General features: G+C 34.4%; 1 protein-coding gene across 1 annotated transcript; it reads left to right on the top strand.

Moving 5' to 3' along the window:
- Positions 1-7,256: 7,256 nt before the first annotated feature.
- LOC145823254 (L10-interacting MYB domain-containing protein-like) lies at positions 7,257-12,210 on the top strand. The gene is made up of 2 exons (XM_082922844.1): positions 7,257-11,202; positions 11,335-12,210. The coding sequence occupies exons 1-2, from the start codon at positions 10,663-10,665 to the stop codon at positions 11,962-11,964; spliced, it is 1,170 nt and encodes a 389-aa protein (XP_082778970.1). The 5' UTR covers positions 7,257-10,662; the 3' UTR covers positions 11,965-12,210.
- The last annotated feature ends 6,087 nt before the right edge of the window (positions 12,211-18,297 follow it).

Raw genomic sequence — 18,297 nt, 5'->3', positions numbered from 1 at the left:
TTTTTAGAAATTTAATTGAATTTTCTGAATTTAATTTTTTGCAATATATATTCAACACACTTATTTAGAAGTTATGATTAAAAAATTATATATAATCACATTTAGAAGGTGAGATTAAAAAATATATATAATCACACTTAATTCAAAAGTGACATAAAAAATAAATATTATCACACTCAATCAAATTAATTGTGATTAAAATATCAATCTAATTTTTTTTTATCACACTTCTAATAAAAGTGAGATATTTTTATTTGTCAAAGTGTGATCTTTAACTGTTTTTTAGTAGTGTCTATTTTCACATAGAGAGAGAGAGAGAGATGATAAACAGAAAAGGGGTAAAAAAAATTAATACCCTTTTTTTTGGTCATTGTCGCTCAATACATCAAAATTTTCTCACCAAAATTGGTGACAACATTATTTTCTCACCAAAACATCTCAAAAATATTAAAAATTATTAGTGACGAAAATATATTTCTCACAAATAATTTTACAATTAGTGAAAAATTTTATAATTAGTGAAAAAACAAATTTCTCACCAAAAGTTTCAAAATTTTGGTGCCATCAAAAAAAATTAGTGGGAAAAATTAGGTGAGGAAACATAATTTTTTTTCTCACCTAAAAGTAAGTGTTTATTGACAGAAATAAATTTCGTCACCTATTATTTTTATTTTTTTATTATACGTGACAAAATTTATAATTCCTCATGGATTATTCTTATTTAGTAACGAAATTTGTTTTCTTCACTAATTTTTGTCATCATATCAAAACAGAGAATAAGAGAAAGAGACACCAGAAAAAGAGCAAAGAGAAATCACGTGCCAAATCACCGAGCGAAGAAGATGTGGCGGTTACCGGCAAGGCTACTGATGGCAGCGGCAATCGGCGATCGGCAAGGCTAATAGAGGCGACGACGATGGCGATCGGCGTGGTGGAGGAGCAAGAGGTAAGACAAATTAATATCCTATTTTGAGAGTGTGTGTGTGTGTGTGTGTGTGAGAGAGAGAGAGAGAGAGAGAGAGAGAGATGATAAACAAAAAAGGGATAAAAAAATTAATACCCTATCTTTTTTTATTGCCGCTCAATATATCAAAAACTTCCCACCAAAATTGGTGACAATATTATTTCCTCACCAAAAGATATCAAAAATATTAAAACATTTTGGTGACGAAAATATATTCCTCACAAATAATTTTATAATTAGTGACAAATTTTTTTCTCACTAAAAGTCCCAAAATTTTGGCGCCACCTAAAAAAATTAGTGGGAAAATTTTTGATGACGAAACTTAATTTTTCCTCACTTAAAATGAAGTATTTATTGACGAAAATAAATTCCGTCATCTATCATTTTTATTTTTTTATTATATGTGACCAAATTTATAAATTCCCCACGAATTATTTTTATTTAGTGACGAAATTTATTTTCTTCACTAGTTTTCGTCACCATAGGTTACTTTTGTTCTAGTGAATGGAGAGCAAATAGGGCAAAGAAGAGGCATTCTCACAGGTTGTTTGTACCATGTATCACCCCTTATCATAAACACAAGCTCAAATGAGTGATACATTTGGCCCTTAAACCATCAATCAAGCAATTTCCATGAATAATGGCTAAGGGACCAAATTGTACAAGTTTAATGAGTGCAAAACAAGACTCAAGTGCTTTCACCTATCATACATGATCAAGGGCAATGGAGACCAAGGAAAGTGGCACATTTCATCACTTTTGAGTATGAAATGTCCCATTTTTCTTGTGTTCAAATTAACGTCCGATTTGAACACATACAATGCAACACAAAGAATGCTTATCTTGCCACTTTTACTTGCCAATTTTGTTTACACATTTTAATTACCTAATCATCCTTTAATCAATTTGTCCTTTGGTGAGCATCCTCTAAGATGAAAGAAGTGTCAACCAAGGGATAATGTAAGGCAAGAGAGAGATCATGCCGTTGATAATAAACCCTCAAAGAGGATTAAACCATTAAGCATGACCTCAATCTCAAGCTTAAAGGATCCCAAACTTGAAACGATGCTCAAAAGAAAATGAAAGAGTGAAGCAAAGAGGGAGATTGCAGAGTTTATAGTGCTGAAATAGAGCGGAAAACAATACCAAAAGATGCTATCAACTCAAACAAGAGGTGTCTAAGACCCTAAAACACCAACTTGTGAGGACTATTACACTATAACCATGCAAAATAAGACTTAATCGACCCAAAAAGCCCAAAACAGATCTAAGGCAGGCTATTTTAGAGGCAAAAACATACTAGACTTGAGCTAAGTTAAGCTAGAAAAATATGCTAACTTGTGAAAGTAACTAGGCATGCAAACAAGACACAAGGAGAGGAGGCATAACCCTCCAAATTTGGACTTTAAAAATGAGTTTTTGCCATTGAAAAATCTCTGAAATTCAGTGGTTAAAAGGCCCAAAAAATTTGGTTTGAAAGTGATGAACAAAGGCACAAAAACTTTACAAGCAAAGAAGCAAGATGGGTGGAACACTCCCTAACTGAAAATGGCCTCAAACCATCACCTTTAGGCCATAAAAACAGAGTTTTTTACAGTTCAAAATCAAGCCAAAAATAGTTGAATAAGATGAAAAAACAAGCATGAAAAACAAGTGTAAAAGAGGAGTGCTATACCTCTTGAAGCAAGCAACAATTCTAGGCACAAAGTCAAGTCAAAAACACCTTCTAAAGCTCCAAGAAGGCTTCTAAGGACCTCAGCTCAAAGGTGGTCAAGTTTGATCAAGGGTTGATAGGCAAACTTGAAGTGTATCTACACTTGTATGCACAAAAGTTCAAGAGAGAGAGAGAATTTTGTTCCAGAATTTGTAACCCTCTTCAATGGGGAAGAAGGCCCCATATTTATAGAAAAACAAGCTTTTGGTTAAGTTATATCAGTCCATACACGTGTATGGTGATCAAGCTGATTGTGCCAACAACTGGAACAGCTATCAAGAAAATATCTACAAAAAAGTCATCAATGGCCGGCAGACCACTAATGTGGCCGGTCGTCCACCAGTAATGGCCGACAACCTCAATTGGTGGCCGGCAGCCACCAAGGGTTGCAAGCTAGAAGATGTTGGTTCAAAACAGGGCACAGAATGGATGGGGGTTTAAAGGCTCAAAAACAGGGCATTCCGCCGAGGGCTTCGGGCACTAAAATGAGCACAAATAATCACAATCATCATGTGCACCAATGATGACATCCAAGTCTTGAAGACGGTCAAAAATGAGGTGTCTACACCTGGTTGTTTATATCCTTGTTCATCTTATTTCTTGTTGAATTGGGTTGTTCGAGTATTGTGGTTGTATTTAAAACAAGTTGGGAGTTCATTTTCAGAGGCATTATGGCACAGAATTCTGCTTGTTCGCTCCAGCAAACTTTCTTACACTCAAGCGGTCTTTAGGAACTCTCGGTACTTTTGCAGGTTGCAAAAGTACTAAGAGGGTGTTTTTCTCGCTCGAGCAATGTTTCTTGCGCTTAAGCGGTCCTCTTGCCCTCGAGCGGTTAGCCTTTGTCTACAAAACTTCTGAGAGTATGTCATTGTGCCCTTGAGCGGTACTTTGTTTGCTCGAGTGGTCTCACTTATTGTGTCTGGTCGCTCAAGCGGTGTTTTGGTCGCTCAAGCGGTCTACGCATATATCAGTCCATAAAGTCACTTTTTAGATCAGTTTTGTTTTTAAAAAAATCTCTCTCTTTTCTCTCTCTCTCTCTCTCTCTCTCTTTATCTCTCTCTCTCATTTTCTGTCATTTTTGGGTTTCTTCAACCTAAAAGCTTGGGTTTTATCTAGTTACACCCATTTTCTACCTCTAGTCCTATAGATCAAAACATAGAGGGTGACGAGAGCGTCATTTTAATCTGAGCAGATTGTATTTTCGTCACCAATGGATTTTTGGCTTTTCTCCTTCTCGCTTCAAGAGGTAGGGATTCTAGAGCTTCTTTTCAATACCTCGCTATAGATAGACTTGTGATAATTTTTATGACATTTAAAAACATAGTGTTATGGTTAATTTTGTTAAAAAGCATGTGGGTTGGTTTGAGTTTAAATTGGTGGGTTTGTGGGTTATGTTTATAATTGATTATGGGTTGTAAAAGCATGTTTAGGATATGGGGCTGGTAGGGTTTGGTATCTCCTTCGAAATTTTTGGGATTTTAAAGGAAAAGCTTAAGGTAATTGAAATTTGGTTATGTTGTGGTTGTTTACAAATTTTGGAGTTTTCGATTAATGTTATTGGGTGTTGGTAAGTGTTGTGTATGTTGGGATTTGGAATAATGTGGACTTATTTTTAAAACAAAGTGTGATTAATTACCTCCTTTATAAAACATGAGAGTTTGGAACGTACGAGAATATGGAAATATCTACGGGTGTATTTATTGTTTTGATTACGTAGTTGGCGTCTAGAGTTTTGTCCTTGGCCATCGGTGAATGAGGATATTAATTGTTGGTAGATACATGCTGTGAGTACTATTGTAGGATGCGCTATGTAAGGTAAAAAGATGTATTGTTGATTGTAATTGGACATTGTGAATAGATAATTCCACTATTAAGTTGTAGAATATTATGTTGTTAGAAAAGGAATTGGAATGCTTGTGGATGTGTTTGTGTTATGAGACGGTTGTTGGATAGTTATGGTTTTGATGTTTGGTAATCCACATTTTGTTTTGGGAAGATTTCAAAAATGCAGGAAAATCCGTTGTTGAACGATGGTGCATGGCGTAGGTTTTGGAAGAAGTGGGTTAATGTATTTGATTGTTACTAGTCGAGATTATGATAATGAGACTAGGTGTATGTATTACACCATGTATTATTTTGGTAGTTAGCATGTTATTCTTTTAATTGTATGTTGTTTGGGAGGTTCGTTTCTCTCTAGGCAAGGCCGATAAAGCATGACGCATTGACAGAGGTTTCTTCTCCTTACCAGTTTGCGCCCAGTGAAGTGTGAAATGAGGTCCGTTTCTCTCCGAGTGAGGTCGCTAAATCATAGCGCATTGACAAGGGTTTCATCTCCTTTCCGGTTTGTGCCCAGAAAAGTGTGACCTGAGGGGCACCCCCTTCTAGGTGAGGCTGGTAAAGTGTTATAGATTATGTGTGTTGTAGGATCTATCATTCGTGTTGTAGGCCAGAGGAGATGAAATTGGTAGTATGTATTACTTCAATTATTTCTTTTTGAATGTATATGTATTATCGGTTTTCATGTTGTGGTTATCTTTTAGTCCCTGGGCCTATGGTTAGGGAAAATAGTAGATGTATTGATAGGGGTGTACAAATAACTGAATCATCCGAAAAAACCGACCGAATCCGACCAATCCAATATAGTTGCGGATGGTTTCGAATTACATTGGGTCAGCAGCGAGTTAAATTTTTTAAACCAGTTCTATATTCGGTCGAGTACCGATTGTAGAAGTGTATAATTGGCCAAAATCGAACCGACCGATATATTTGTAAAATGTGTGGATTTTTTATTGGCTCCTTGAATTATCTTACCAAGACCCCTTGTCTTCTCCCAATACTAATACAGTCTGCCTTTTCTACTTCCAAGACTAAAGACTTTTCTCATGCCTCTTCAATACGTCTCTGTCACGCCAAATTTTTTTTTTTTTTGAGTAGTCATGCTACTCCAATTCCTTTCTCCCTCTCCCTCTCTCACCCTTGTTTCTCTTCCACCGCTTCAGTCTCTCTTTCTCTCTCTCACCCTCCTTTCTCTTATGCCTCTTCAGTCTCCTCTCTCATCCATGTTTCTCTTTTACAGTCTATCTCTCACCCTTCTTGTTTCCTTCGTAAAAACCACTTTATTTTCTTCTCTCTAGGCGACAATGGTGATCTTTCATACTCTCATCTCACCCTTGTCTCCCTCTCACAGTGACACAATCTCTCTCACTGGAAACCCATTTTCTGCTCTTAATCTCCCTCTATAGTGGCGATAGTGCTAATCAACGACAACAATGATGCTTAGATCTATGAGGAGATGGCGATGGCAATGATGCTCAGATTTACTCCGATGATGATGAATGTTGCTCTAATTTAGGCGATGGTGAGTCTATCTCTACTATTCCACTCTCTATTCTTTCTTAAATTTATTTACATATTTAATATATTTGTTTGAATATGTTTGACTCCATTTATACATGTTTGAATTTGATTTTTGTTTGAATTACAACCTGAGAAAGAGTATGAAGTAGATTGATTTCTCTTTGTGTCTTGCCAACCGAATCGACCGCCAATCCGAATGGTGGGCATGGTCGATTTTGAATATGCTTACGGTCGGCAATGGGTGGCAATTTCTCTAACCTGTCACATTTGGTTTGGTTGGCGGGCTTAGAGTAAACCTGATCCGAACCGACCCTTGTACACCTCTAATTGATGCGTAGGGGCATGCAGCGTATTGAGATGTAGGGTTGGGTTATGATTTGCATGTGGGGTCATATTTTCTATACGAATGTTTAACTGAGATTCTCTTATGTCAACGCAGAAGGTTTATTTAAACAACAAAATGGGATTTTAAAATATTTTTGGATGTAAAACAAAAAATTGGAAGAGAATGATTGATTTTATACTATGTTGTGTCAAGAGGATATTGTTTTGAGAAAAACATATTTATGGAAATATATTCTTGGAAAGTAACCGTCGTACTACCTATATGGAATATCATTGTGCATGTATGATTATTTTTATCTAGACGTTGTGATTGGTTAAAATCTTGGAGATCTCTATTGGGCTTAGTGCTCATCACACATGTTGACAAACTTTTCAGGTACCAGGTTGGAGGATTGTTCATGACTTGAAGTCTTTTATTTATTGGCCACGGGGCCCTTTACTTATTGGCTGAGTGTCATATATTGTGTAAGGGTAAATCCCTTTTGTTTCTATTTATTGTTATGTAAGCCCAAGGGTATAATATCATGTCTTATTCATGTATCATCATCATTGTCGGGAGCGAATGTTATTATTTATTTTTGTTCATATTTTTGAATGGATGGAATGATTTTAAATGATATTATTATAAATAATTTGGTAATGAACTTGGGTAAAAAAAATCAAGGTGTGACTGACAATGATGACAGTGAAAGGTGATTTTATAATATTCTTTCGTCCCAAATAGACCTTTATTTGATCCTCTCTACAGTACTCGAAACAAGAAATATTCCAATCAAAAATATTGTAATTAATACTCCAACGGTTAAATTAAATTTTAGATAAGAGAACTTAGATATTGAGAGAATAAAGTTAAGTTTAGGCTCACACAATGATTAAGCCTCCGTTTGGCAACTTCAACTTGGGCTAAAATAGCCACTACAGTCCAAAATAGGCTAAATTAGCCATTAAACGACAAAATGAGTTCACGGGCATGACTTACCTACAAGCCGAGTTGAAAGTACGAAACTACCCTTGGCACTGTGTTGACAAAAGCACAGCCTGTAACCCCTCCCCCCACGCACACTTCGCAGTAGTTAGGTCATCCACAGCCGCTCGTCGAAGGAGGCGACCTAAACAGCGCTGCTCGGGGAAGAACCATAGCCATACCTCTGACAGGCCAACACCACCGGAGTTCATATCAGCGGCGACCCTCATCCTCAGTCTCTCAAACACGATCGATTTTCAGGTAATGGTTGGTTTTACCTTCTTTTTTTTTTTGTTTTTTTGGGGGTTTGTTCGCATAATAGCTTATCCTCGAAGCCGATCTGGTCGGTTTATCTTTGAAACATTGTTGTTGCTGCTGCAAAATTTTCCTCTAATTCTTTGGGTTACATTTTGTTCATTTCGGTTTGCACAATGGGAAACCCAGTGTTATATCTCTCGCACTCACTGCAAAACCTCACTCCGATGGACGCTCAGTCATGGAAACTGGTCATCACGGCTGATTTGTGGTGGAAAACACATATTTCTTTGACAATTTTTTGAGGTGTTCTTCACAGATGACATCTGTATTTATGAAACATGAACGGTTCTGAAATCAGATTTTCTACTTTGTTTCTGCTAATTTTTCCTTAAATCTGGACTTTCTAATCAGATTTTTTCGAGAATCTGAAATCTAAATTTCTATCTTCATAAATCTGATTGTTCTGCCTAATTTGAAATCTGAATGCTGATATCAGATTTTTGTGAAATATGAAATCTGAATTTCTGATTTTTGCTGAAATATGAAATCGAAATTTTTCTCTTCATTAATTTGCAAATGTGTCCATGTGTCTTCAACAATTCTGAATTTACAAAAATTCTGAATTTTTCTCTTCATTAATTTGCAAATGTCTCCATGTGTCTCCATAACAAATATCAGTTTTGTATAAGTTGTTTATTTGATTTCTTTTAATTATCATTAAAAAAGAACAAAATTCATATCAAAATGTTCATTGATTTTTGAATGCTGAAAATGAAATCTGATTTTTCGGAAATATGAAATCTGAAATCTGAATTTCTGATTTGTTTTGATTTTTTCCTCAAATCTGGAATTTGTAATCGCATTTTTTTTGCTGAAATCTGAACTCTATGTGTTGATCATGTATTGATAATAATAATACATTATCAACAGAAAATGTATTGATAATAATGTATTGAACTCAAATCTGGAATTATTGATAATAATGTCTTCATAAAAATCTGAACTCTATGTGTTGATAATGTATTTATTTTGTCCCATTCATTTTTTTTGCTGGAATTTCTAAATATATGTATTCATAATAATCTGAAATCTGAATTTGCCCTCTATGTTTATCTTCATAAATCTCAGAATGTCTGTCTTAAAAAAATCTGAATTTACAAACAAATTTGAGTTCGTAAATTCTTAATTTGATTTCTTATAATTCTCATTACAGAAAACAAAAAAGTTCATATCAAAGTGTTTATTGATTTGTGAATGGTGAATGCAATCTGATTTTCCTGAATTATGAATTCTGAATTTGTGATGTTTTCTGATTTTTGTTTATGAAATTTCGAATTTGTAATCAATTTTTTTGCTGAAATCTAAAATCTAATTTTATGTATTCATAATAATCTTAAATCTGAGTAAAACCCTATGCTTTTGTCGTCATAAATATGAGAATGTCTCCACATCATCATGTCCTGATCTTGCTTTGAACTGAACAATCATATAGCATTTCAACATAGGCTGCCATGTAATCAATTTCTTTGTTATAACACAAGAATCATGTTGCTTAGGAGATGAGAAAGAGTGACATTATGTACATTTAAGGTAACATTGGGAGATGAGGGAGAACAAATTAAATTGGTTTGAGATAATAAAGAAAGGCATATTACCTTGTGGTTTAACTAAGATTATGGCCTTTCAAGGCTTTGATTGAGTAGGATGGTAAAACAAGCTTCATGTAACCGACCTAAAATTGTTGGACACATACGTAAGTATAGAATCAATTTTCCAGCCCTACAAACCTCTCATAAACCCAGATGTCCACACCACTTCCTTTGATTGAGAATGTCTCCATGTCTCTTCAAAAAATCTGTATTCATATGTGGCTTCATTCATATATATGAGATTTTTTTTTGTGGTTATTCAACTTCACTTCTCATTACACTGGACATTTCAAACTGTTATTAGAAAATGTATGGAACTTCAACTACACTATTATTATAGTGTGGATTCATGAATGTAAACTTGCCATTGGAGCACTCGATTGCATATGGCAGAAAGTAATTGATTTTTGTTTTCATTGACATATTTATCAAAAATGTAAAAAAAACATTTCAGTGCTTGACCTTTGGCATAATTTTAATTGAAGGTGATAATGTGAGGAAGTAAAATATCCAGCTTATATCATGTGGGGATTTGTCATTATTTTAGTTTAAAATTTTCATTTTACAAACATGTTGACAGTGAAACTATAACTGGTATGCTGTTTTTCTTTAACATAAAATGAATAAACTAATGAGTTTGTAAACCCATCCTATGAAACTTGTGCATCAGCGTATTCAGTTCATGTTTAACCTGAAATATGGATATCATAAACTAATTACTGCTATGATTCATTGTTACTTTCGAATGTTTGTCAAACATAGCATGGCTTCATTTACCTCTAGTGCAACTTCCAGTACATGGCCACGTCGAATGTGTGCCTGTGGACATGGCCCCTGTATTGTTAAGATTTCCAGGTCCACCAAAAATCCAGGGCGTCCCTACTTTGTCTGTCCCCGCCCTGTGGTGAGTGACCCAATCTTTACCGATCATAACTGTATGAACATGACCAACCGTTGAAACTAATAGTTCCATAATTTCCACTCATCAGCCCTGTGTCAGTTGGATTGGTTGGTGTGAAGAACCAAGGCGAGAGAACCAAGGCTATGCGTCTCCCGGAGATGAAATTGCCATGCACTTGCGGGCTGATGTCATAGACATTCAACAATCCTTGCGTGTCCTTAAGACCATTGTGTATGTGCTCTGCATTGTGGTTGTCATTTTGGTGTGTCGTATGTAAGCACCGGTACCATGTTTGGGGGTATGTACAAAGACGTTAATATGTTGTCAGTATGTTGTTACTATGTACGAAGACGTTAGTATGTTGTCAGTATGTTGTTAGTATGTAGTTAGTACGTTCGTAGTATGTTGGTAGTATGTTCTCGCATATGGGAGCCGTAATACTAACTATCATATTTTTTGTGGCTACTACTAACTTCCATGGAACCTGTTTACGTTCGTTACTAATTTCCAATGGGTATATGCAAATTTAACTTTAGCATCATTCATGTCTGTTTGTTGTTAATAATGTGTCATTGGCTTATGCGTGTGTATGTAACAACCAAATTTGTGATGGTAATCTTTTGTAACCGTACATTAGTAATGGCTTCCACACGTACTTCGCCGCGTAACCACTCGAAAAGCAAAGGCATTGTCAGTGACAAGTCAAGCAGCCTTGAAGAGACACAAAATCAATTAAGCCACAAGGCCTCATGGGACAGTAACTCAGTCCGAGTTTTCCTCCAGTTGATCGCAAATGAGATTAGTAAAGGAAATCGCCCATTCTTAGTCCTCAGCCAGGCAGGGTACAAGTCGTTGTCAAGGAAATTTGAGAGAAAAACTGGAAAAAAACATGGACTAAAACAGTTGAAGAATAAGTACATGAGCTTGAAAAAAGAGTGGCAGGCGTGGACAAAGTTGATGGATTCAAGTAAGGGAGTGTCCGGGATAGGCTTTGACTATGACACCGGTTTGTTTCAGGCACCTGACGAGTGGTGGGACAAGATGGAATCAGTAAGTACATGTACAAACAAGTTTCATATCTGTCATTTACAAGTACATTTTTTAGTTCTTCATTTAACTGCACTGCAATTTATTTATATGAAATATAACGTCTGCCTCTTTTGTACATCTACATTTCTGCAGATCAACAAGGTGTGTGCGAAGTTCAGGAAAAAAACTTTGGAACACCGTGACTTGATGGAGACGGTTTTCATGGGGGCATCAGCTATTGGGAAGCACCATTGGACCCCGGGAGAGATCCTCCCTGAAGCTGATGAGGCCTCATCTGATTCAGTGCGTAGTTTGGGAGCGCAGCCATTTGCTGATCCAATACCCGCAGGAGTACAGGACGTGGATTCCGATTCTTCACTCGAGCATGTTCCGATTGAAAAGCCAAAAAGGAGAAAGACGCCGTCAACAAGTGTTTCAAAGTCGAAGAAGGCAACAAGTGGTGCGTCCGTTATTGCGGAAAGCATGGACAGAATGACAGATGTGGTTCGTTCGAAGAATCAGCAGGTCACGGTGAGGCACCTCACAGGCAACGAATCGCTGTACACTATTTCCGAGTGCATGCATAAGCTGAGCAGTATTCCATCCATGATTGGTACGCCGTTATTCCACTTCGCCTCCACACTTATGGATAACGCTGATTACCGGGAGATCATGATGTGCCAGCCTGATGACGACCACATCATTGGATGGCTTACACAGAAACAGCTCCAGTGTACTGCGTCGACGCCTTTTGCAAACCTGTTTGGGGGTCGCCGGATGTGATGTAGCGGTGTTACGAGTGTTTAAGAAACATCTCCTTGTCTTCCTTTTTAAAATGTAGACTTATGGTATTGTTGGCAATGTACTAAAACAGGATGGTGTTGTGTGAATGTTTTCATTATGTCGTTTTTGTTTTTTTCTTCCTAGCTACGGGCAGCAACAGGTTTTAGGTTAGTGTATGGGTTGACGGACCGGAAGCATGGTTGTGCTTCGTTTTTGGGAAATGAATGGGATGTTTGTGTTTTAATATTTTGTGTGCCTACGTTTGAGACAGGGAATTATGTTTTACTTGCACGCTTATGAATGCCTATATGTCTGAAGTTCAAACTTTAGTGTAGTTTGCTGGCTACTTTTGTGGTTGTTACCACCATGACCCCCCTGTAAAGCATAAGTTGAACATCTTGATTTTTTGTGCAATTCATATGAGCATGTGTTCCATATGACATTTGTGACGGCATTGCTTTGATTAAAAACATTCTCGGAATTTTTTAATTGCAAACTTGAAAATAATTTAAGTCAATGATTCACGTGCCAACTGAATGAAAGGCTGCCACTTTTGTAGCTTTCGCATGAACGAAGACGCGATGAATCCCTGGGATGGAAGCAACCATGATGAGATAACGGAAATGCTTAATCAAATGGCGGTCCAGGTGCAACAAGAACAGAATTGCACATTTGTACAAGCATGTCAGTGGGCGACAGAATGGTACGAGAAACACATGAATAAAACGCCGTGTCGCACTTCTATACTAACCGGGAATGCATGGATATGCGAACTATATGCGGGGCATATGGGTCGATTTGAGGAAAATGTTTGCATGCCGAAGGAAGTTTTTGCCGCATTGTGTGAGACATTAGTAAATGATTTTGGGTTACAAGTCCCGCAACGTCCACATGGCTTAGTTGTTGAAGAAAGCGTTGCGATGTTTATTCATGTGTTGAAAGGGAAGCAAAATTGGGAAATCCAAGAACGGTTCCAACATTCCGGGGAGACTGTGTCGAGGCACGTGCATAACGTATTAACTTCCATGAAAGAGTTCACAGTTGTTCATTGCCGGCCCACATACAGTCAGCATCGTATACATCCATACGTGCGGTCTAGACGGAAATACCTACCGTTCAAGGTACTTCTAGACGGAAATACCTGATTGACATATAAATCAAGAAAATATATTTTGTTTTTGTTATTAACTGCACTTGACGCTTGGCAAGAAGGAAACACTTGTTATTAACAATTTATCCATGTTTGCAGGACTGCATTGGCGCAATAGACGGAACACATGTCAGTGCATGGGTTACGGGGCCAGATGCGGCAACATATTTCGGTAGGAAATACTGTCACACGCAAAATATAATGGCCGCTGTCGATTTCGACATGTGTTTCATATTCATTTCTTGCGGATGGGAAGGAAGTATGCATGATAGTCGCATATTCAACGAGATACTAACAAATGACAATGTCCCCTTCCCACATCCTGACGAAGGTAACACATGGTCATGTTATTAGGTTTGTTAACAAATACTTTTTTCCTGACAAGTCGTTATATGAAAATGACGCAGAATGTTCGTTTTGGCGGCATACATTGTCGTCATATCTGCAGGCAAATATTATCTTGTCGATTCTGGCTATGCAAACCGGATTGGTTACTAGCACCATTCAAAGGCCACCGTTACCACCAACAAGAATTCCAGCGTATTGCACGGAACGCGATGGCAAACACGCCAAGGGAATTATTTAACAAAGTGCACTCGTCCTTACGCAGTGTGGTGGAACGCACTTTCGGTACCTGGAAAAATCGATGGGGGTTTATTCGAGACATGCCTCGGTATGACTTTGCAAATGTGCAAGTTCAGTTAGTAGGTGCGTCAATGGCATTACATAATTATATACAGCGAAACACAGGTAACCCAACAACTGTTCAGCCAATCTGTGACGAGGAAGAGGCTATGACAATAGTAACTGCCATACCAGAAGTTGAACATGACGAGGATGGTTTAATGGTTGGAGATGAGGACCCCCATATGGCATTGGTCCGCCTTCACATACGTGACAAATTATGTTACATGCGTAATAACGGAATGTTAGGAAATATATAGTAGTCGAAATAATTTTCGTATGGTTGTCCCGTAATGACACACGTGGAACAGACTGTATTCAAATATATTATCATGTATAATATGTATGAGTTGCCACGGGAATGTAACCCATTCCAGTTGCTGACGTGCCTAACTTTAAAAAACAACAATCCATACGAATTTTGCTTTCGGAAAAACAAAAAAAGGTGAAACAAATAAATTCAAATGAAAAAGAAAACTAATACACAAATTGTCATGTGCGACGTAAATTACAAATAAATGAAACACATAAATATATTAAAAAAAAGTTATTGTATACCAATTAAAAAAAAAAGACATATTTAAAAAGTCGGCAGATCGACACCCAATATAAAAAAATAAATAAATAAATAAACACAAGAAAAAAAGCCAAATCCAAACCCCCAAAAATAAAAAAAAAAATAGCAAAATACGCGAAATCGAAAGATAACATAAAAAAATTTAAAAAAAAAAAAAACCAAAATATGCCAAATCCAAAAATAAATAAATAAATAAATTTAAACAAAAATCAAAAATTGAAAAAAAAAAAAACCAAAAAAAAAAAAACAAAAAAAAATTTTTCCCAACAAAAAGCCAAAATTGAAAAAAAAAAAAAAAAAAAATCTGCCAAATCCAAACCCAAATAAAAAAATTAAAAAAAAATAGAAAAAGACAATTTCGTCATTTAACTCTAAGACTATTTTCATTGAGTAATAGTATATATATAGAATTTATATATATGAATTTTACACGTGCGATATATGCTTCATCGTGATCCATCTACAAGAAGCAAAAAGGCGTACGGTCAAAATGAGCCGCCAAAAATGTGTAAATTAGTCCAAAGTTGAAGAATATTCCTTTATGTCCTATACCACAGTGTTGATAATTTCTATGTGCATGACTAAAGTATTACCAAGTAAACTATCATGGTTTGGTCATGGACAACATCATCTACATGACAAAATTAGATTTTATTTATTTATTTACCATACTTATGCCATTTTAAAATAAAATTTAAAACCTATGTAATTTTGGACATGTTTCTCAAATTTACGTGATTTTTTTTTTTTTTGAAATCGTGTTTAAATTATATTTTAAAAATATGATTTTGGTTAATTTATTGTAAATTTTTTGAAATTATGATATGAAAACTTGACCTGAAAAAACAATTGGAATTTGAAAAATAAGTTCAAAATAACTTTAATTTGGGAGATAAATTTTGTAATATCTAGGATTTGGTAAGAAAAAAACTCAATAAAACTATATTGTTTAAAAAGAAAAAATAAAGCTAATAAAACTTTCATTTTTGTGCAGTTTAATTTGTCAATCAAAATAAGTATATGAACACAACTAGTACTCAATAACTTTATTTTCTGATTGGAGGTACTTAATGAAGCGAATAAGAACAATTTAACATATCTATCAAAACGCCGATGCATGGAAGGAGGCACCCTTACAGAATGATTTCATTGTTGTCCTTGTTTTTCTCTTTGTATTTCCATTCAGTATCTGATTATGCTAGAGGGATAGTATACTATAGAAAGATGTATTCCAAACTTCTGAACTTTAATATATTAATATAATACATGTGCTATATGCAGATAAAGTTATATATGTTTGTAGATTTTTGTCACTAACCGCCCCCCCTAGATGTATCATGTATTCCAAACTTCTGAATTTTAATGTATTAGTATAATACATGTGTTATATACAGGAAAATTTATATATGTTTGTAGATTTTTGTCAGTACCCCCCTCCAAAATCAATATTACATGAAAAAAATATGAATTATTATTTATTTAGATTGCGTTTGAATCTAAGATTTCAATAAGAACTTGTTGAGAAAAACAAAAACACAAGGAAAATATAAAGAAAGGGAAATAGAGCTTCATTCATATTTTCTCACTTTATAAATTTCTTCACAAATCTTATATTCAAACACAACTTTGATTATGGACAATATCAATGAACATCAAATAGTAGTAAACGTATTATATATTAAGAAATTACACTTACATATTGAGAATTTTAAGTCTCATAATTTATTTACAATATCATGGTAAGAAGACTTAGTCTTACACAGTTGACAAATCAAAATTTTTGATACATAATTTACCATGTTATTGTGGGTAATAAAACCGTGAAACTTATTTGTGTGTCTCAACAATGCAAGGCTTTCAACTTATAAGATATTAGCTCAATTAATTATTTTTGTATACTCATATTGGGAAGTGTAAGGTGATTAATTTGTCTCAAAAACAAAGATTAATTATTTCTTCTCCACTATAAAGATTATAAGTAACTGTTTATTTCTTTTCACTTTGAGTTATTTCTTGTATCAGTTGTTGGAATTTGTTTGTTTGGTAGTTATTAGATTTTCGGATATGTGTTATTGGACTATAATTATCTAATTTGATATATTTATTTCATATTTATAATTAATCTCCTTGGAATGGCCAAATCACAATAAACTGTTAGTAATGGGCGCCCATGTGGCATGACCATTTGAACATAATTTAGATCTTATCCAAATAGGTTTTGAATTAAATTCAAACCTATTTAGGATAACCACTCAGGATATAGATATTATCAGTTTTAACTGATATGGATAAATAATAATGATATAATATATATCTGATATATGGTTATGGGTAACCAAGAGAGAAACAACGTAGGTTTTGTTTCAACCCATAAACTTACTCTCTCCCAAGAAACAACGATCAAGTCATTTGCACTGTGGTTTGTGTGGGTAATATTCACCATTGTAATATCACCCCACTGTGGATTGATTGATTAGATTCTGGAAGCACGTGATTTATCCATGAGGTTTTAGATCGAATCAGGTATGATCTAAATATTTTATTCCGCTGCATATTTTATGTCTATGATTTACATAAACAATGTAAGATGTCCTATCCTTTGAAAGACTCATAATTGTATTATTATTTTACATATATCAAAAAAATAATAACAATAATACCAACAATAAACAAAAAGTCCAACAGACATAGAAATGTATCTTTATTATCAATTTAGTAAAAAAAATACGTAGTGAAAAAATAATACCAATATTTTACTTTTTAATTGTATTTAGATTATTAAATATTAGATTTTCATGTAAAAGTATAATTTAAATATAAAACATAAAAAAATTTCAGTATCTATAATCACCAAAACTGAAAAAATATGAAACATAAAAAACTGAAAAACATATTTAAAAACTAAAACTAACGAAAGTAGTTATTGTTTAGAATTTTAATATCAAACCTTGGTTATTAATGTACCACATAAAATATTATAGTTCATAAAATATAATTAAACAAAAATAAAAGTGTATGAAAATAACTTGTGAATTTTTTAGATGCAACACAAATCTCTGTTTTAAAAACGCATACGCTTTCTTCTGTCTAAATTCAAGCGAATGCATACAACTTTAAGATTCAACCAAAATTATTTACATTGATTTGAGTAATGATGAATAATTGTAAATATTATGTATTTCACACTACAACATATAAAAGTTTTAGAGACTAAATATTTTGGTCTTTAAAAATGAAAATTTTGTTGCGAAAGACATTTAGGGACTAATTTTCATCGTCATGAAGATAGTCCCTAAAAGGTCGTCCTGAAAAGTAAAAAACAAGACAGTTAGAGGGACAATAATTTGGTTACAAAATGTTTTTTTTTTTTATAGATAAAAAATTTGGTCCCAAAAAGATAATAATTTATCACTAATGTCTTATTTTTGTTGCTAAAATATAATAAAGACACTTTTCGCAACAAAATTATTTGGTCCCTAAAAAATAATTTTGTCTCTAAATTTTAATCTCTAAAACTTTAATTTTTTGTAGTGTCAGTATAGAAACAAGCATAGGAAATAAGAAAGAGTAATTTTTTTTATTATTCAATCATCATCAATGTAAAAAATAGGAAAACGACTTTTTTTTTTTTTTAATATTTATAAAAAGGGAAATGATTTATTTATATTTATATAGGACTTTTAGAAGTAGATATATTATTTTTGAATATTCAACTTCCTTATGATTTTTAAAAAATATAATAGATTTGAGAAAATAAAATTTAAATTTAAAAAAAAAATGGAAAACATCACAGGCGCTTGATAGTAGATTATAATTGTATGATTCAGTGTCTCTAGGACAAAAATTGAAGGAAATGGCAATTGGAGTACAAACAAAAGAGGCCAGCATTTTCAACATAGAAATCATAAGTGGGATCCATATA

This window comes from Camellia sinensis, chromosome 4 (genome assembly GCF_055761805.1).
Source record: "Camellia sinensis isolate YWXY chromosome 4, ASM5576180v1, whole genome shotgun sequence".
Taxonomy (NCBI): Eukaryota; Viridiplantae; Streptophyta; class Magnoliopsida; order Ericales; family Theaceae; genus Camellia; species Camellia sinensis.
This window is presented reverse-complemented; position numbering and strand designations above follow the sequence as displayed.

Coding starts and splice junctions, on each gene's coding strand:
- LOC145823254 (XM_082922844.1), top strand. CDS start 10,663: ATGGGTATATGCAAATTTAACTTTAGCATCATTCATGTCTGTTTGTTG. Junction 11,203..11,334: donor GGTGGGACAAGATGGAATCA/GTAAGTACATGT, acceptor ACATTTCTGCAG/ATCAACAAGGTGTGTGCGAA.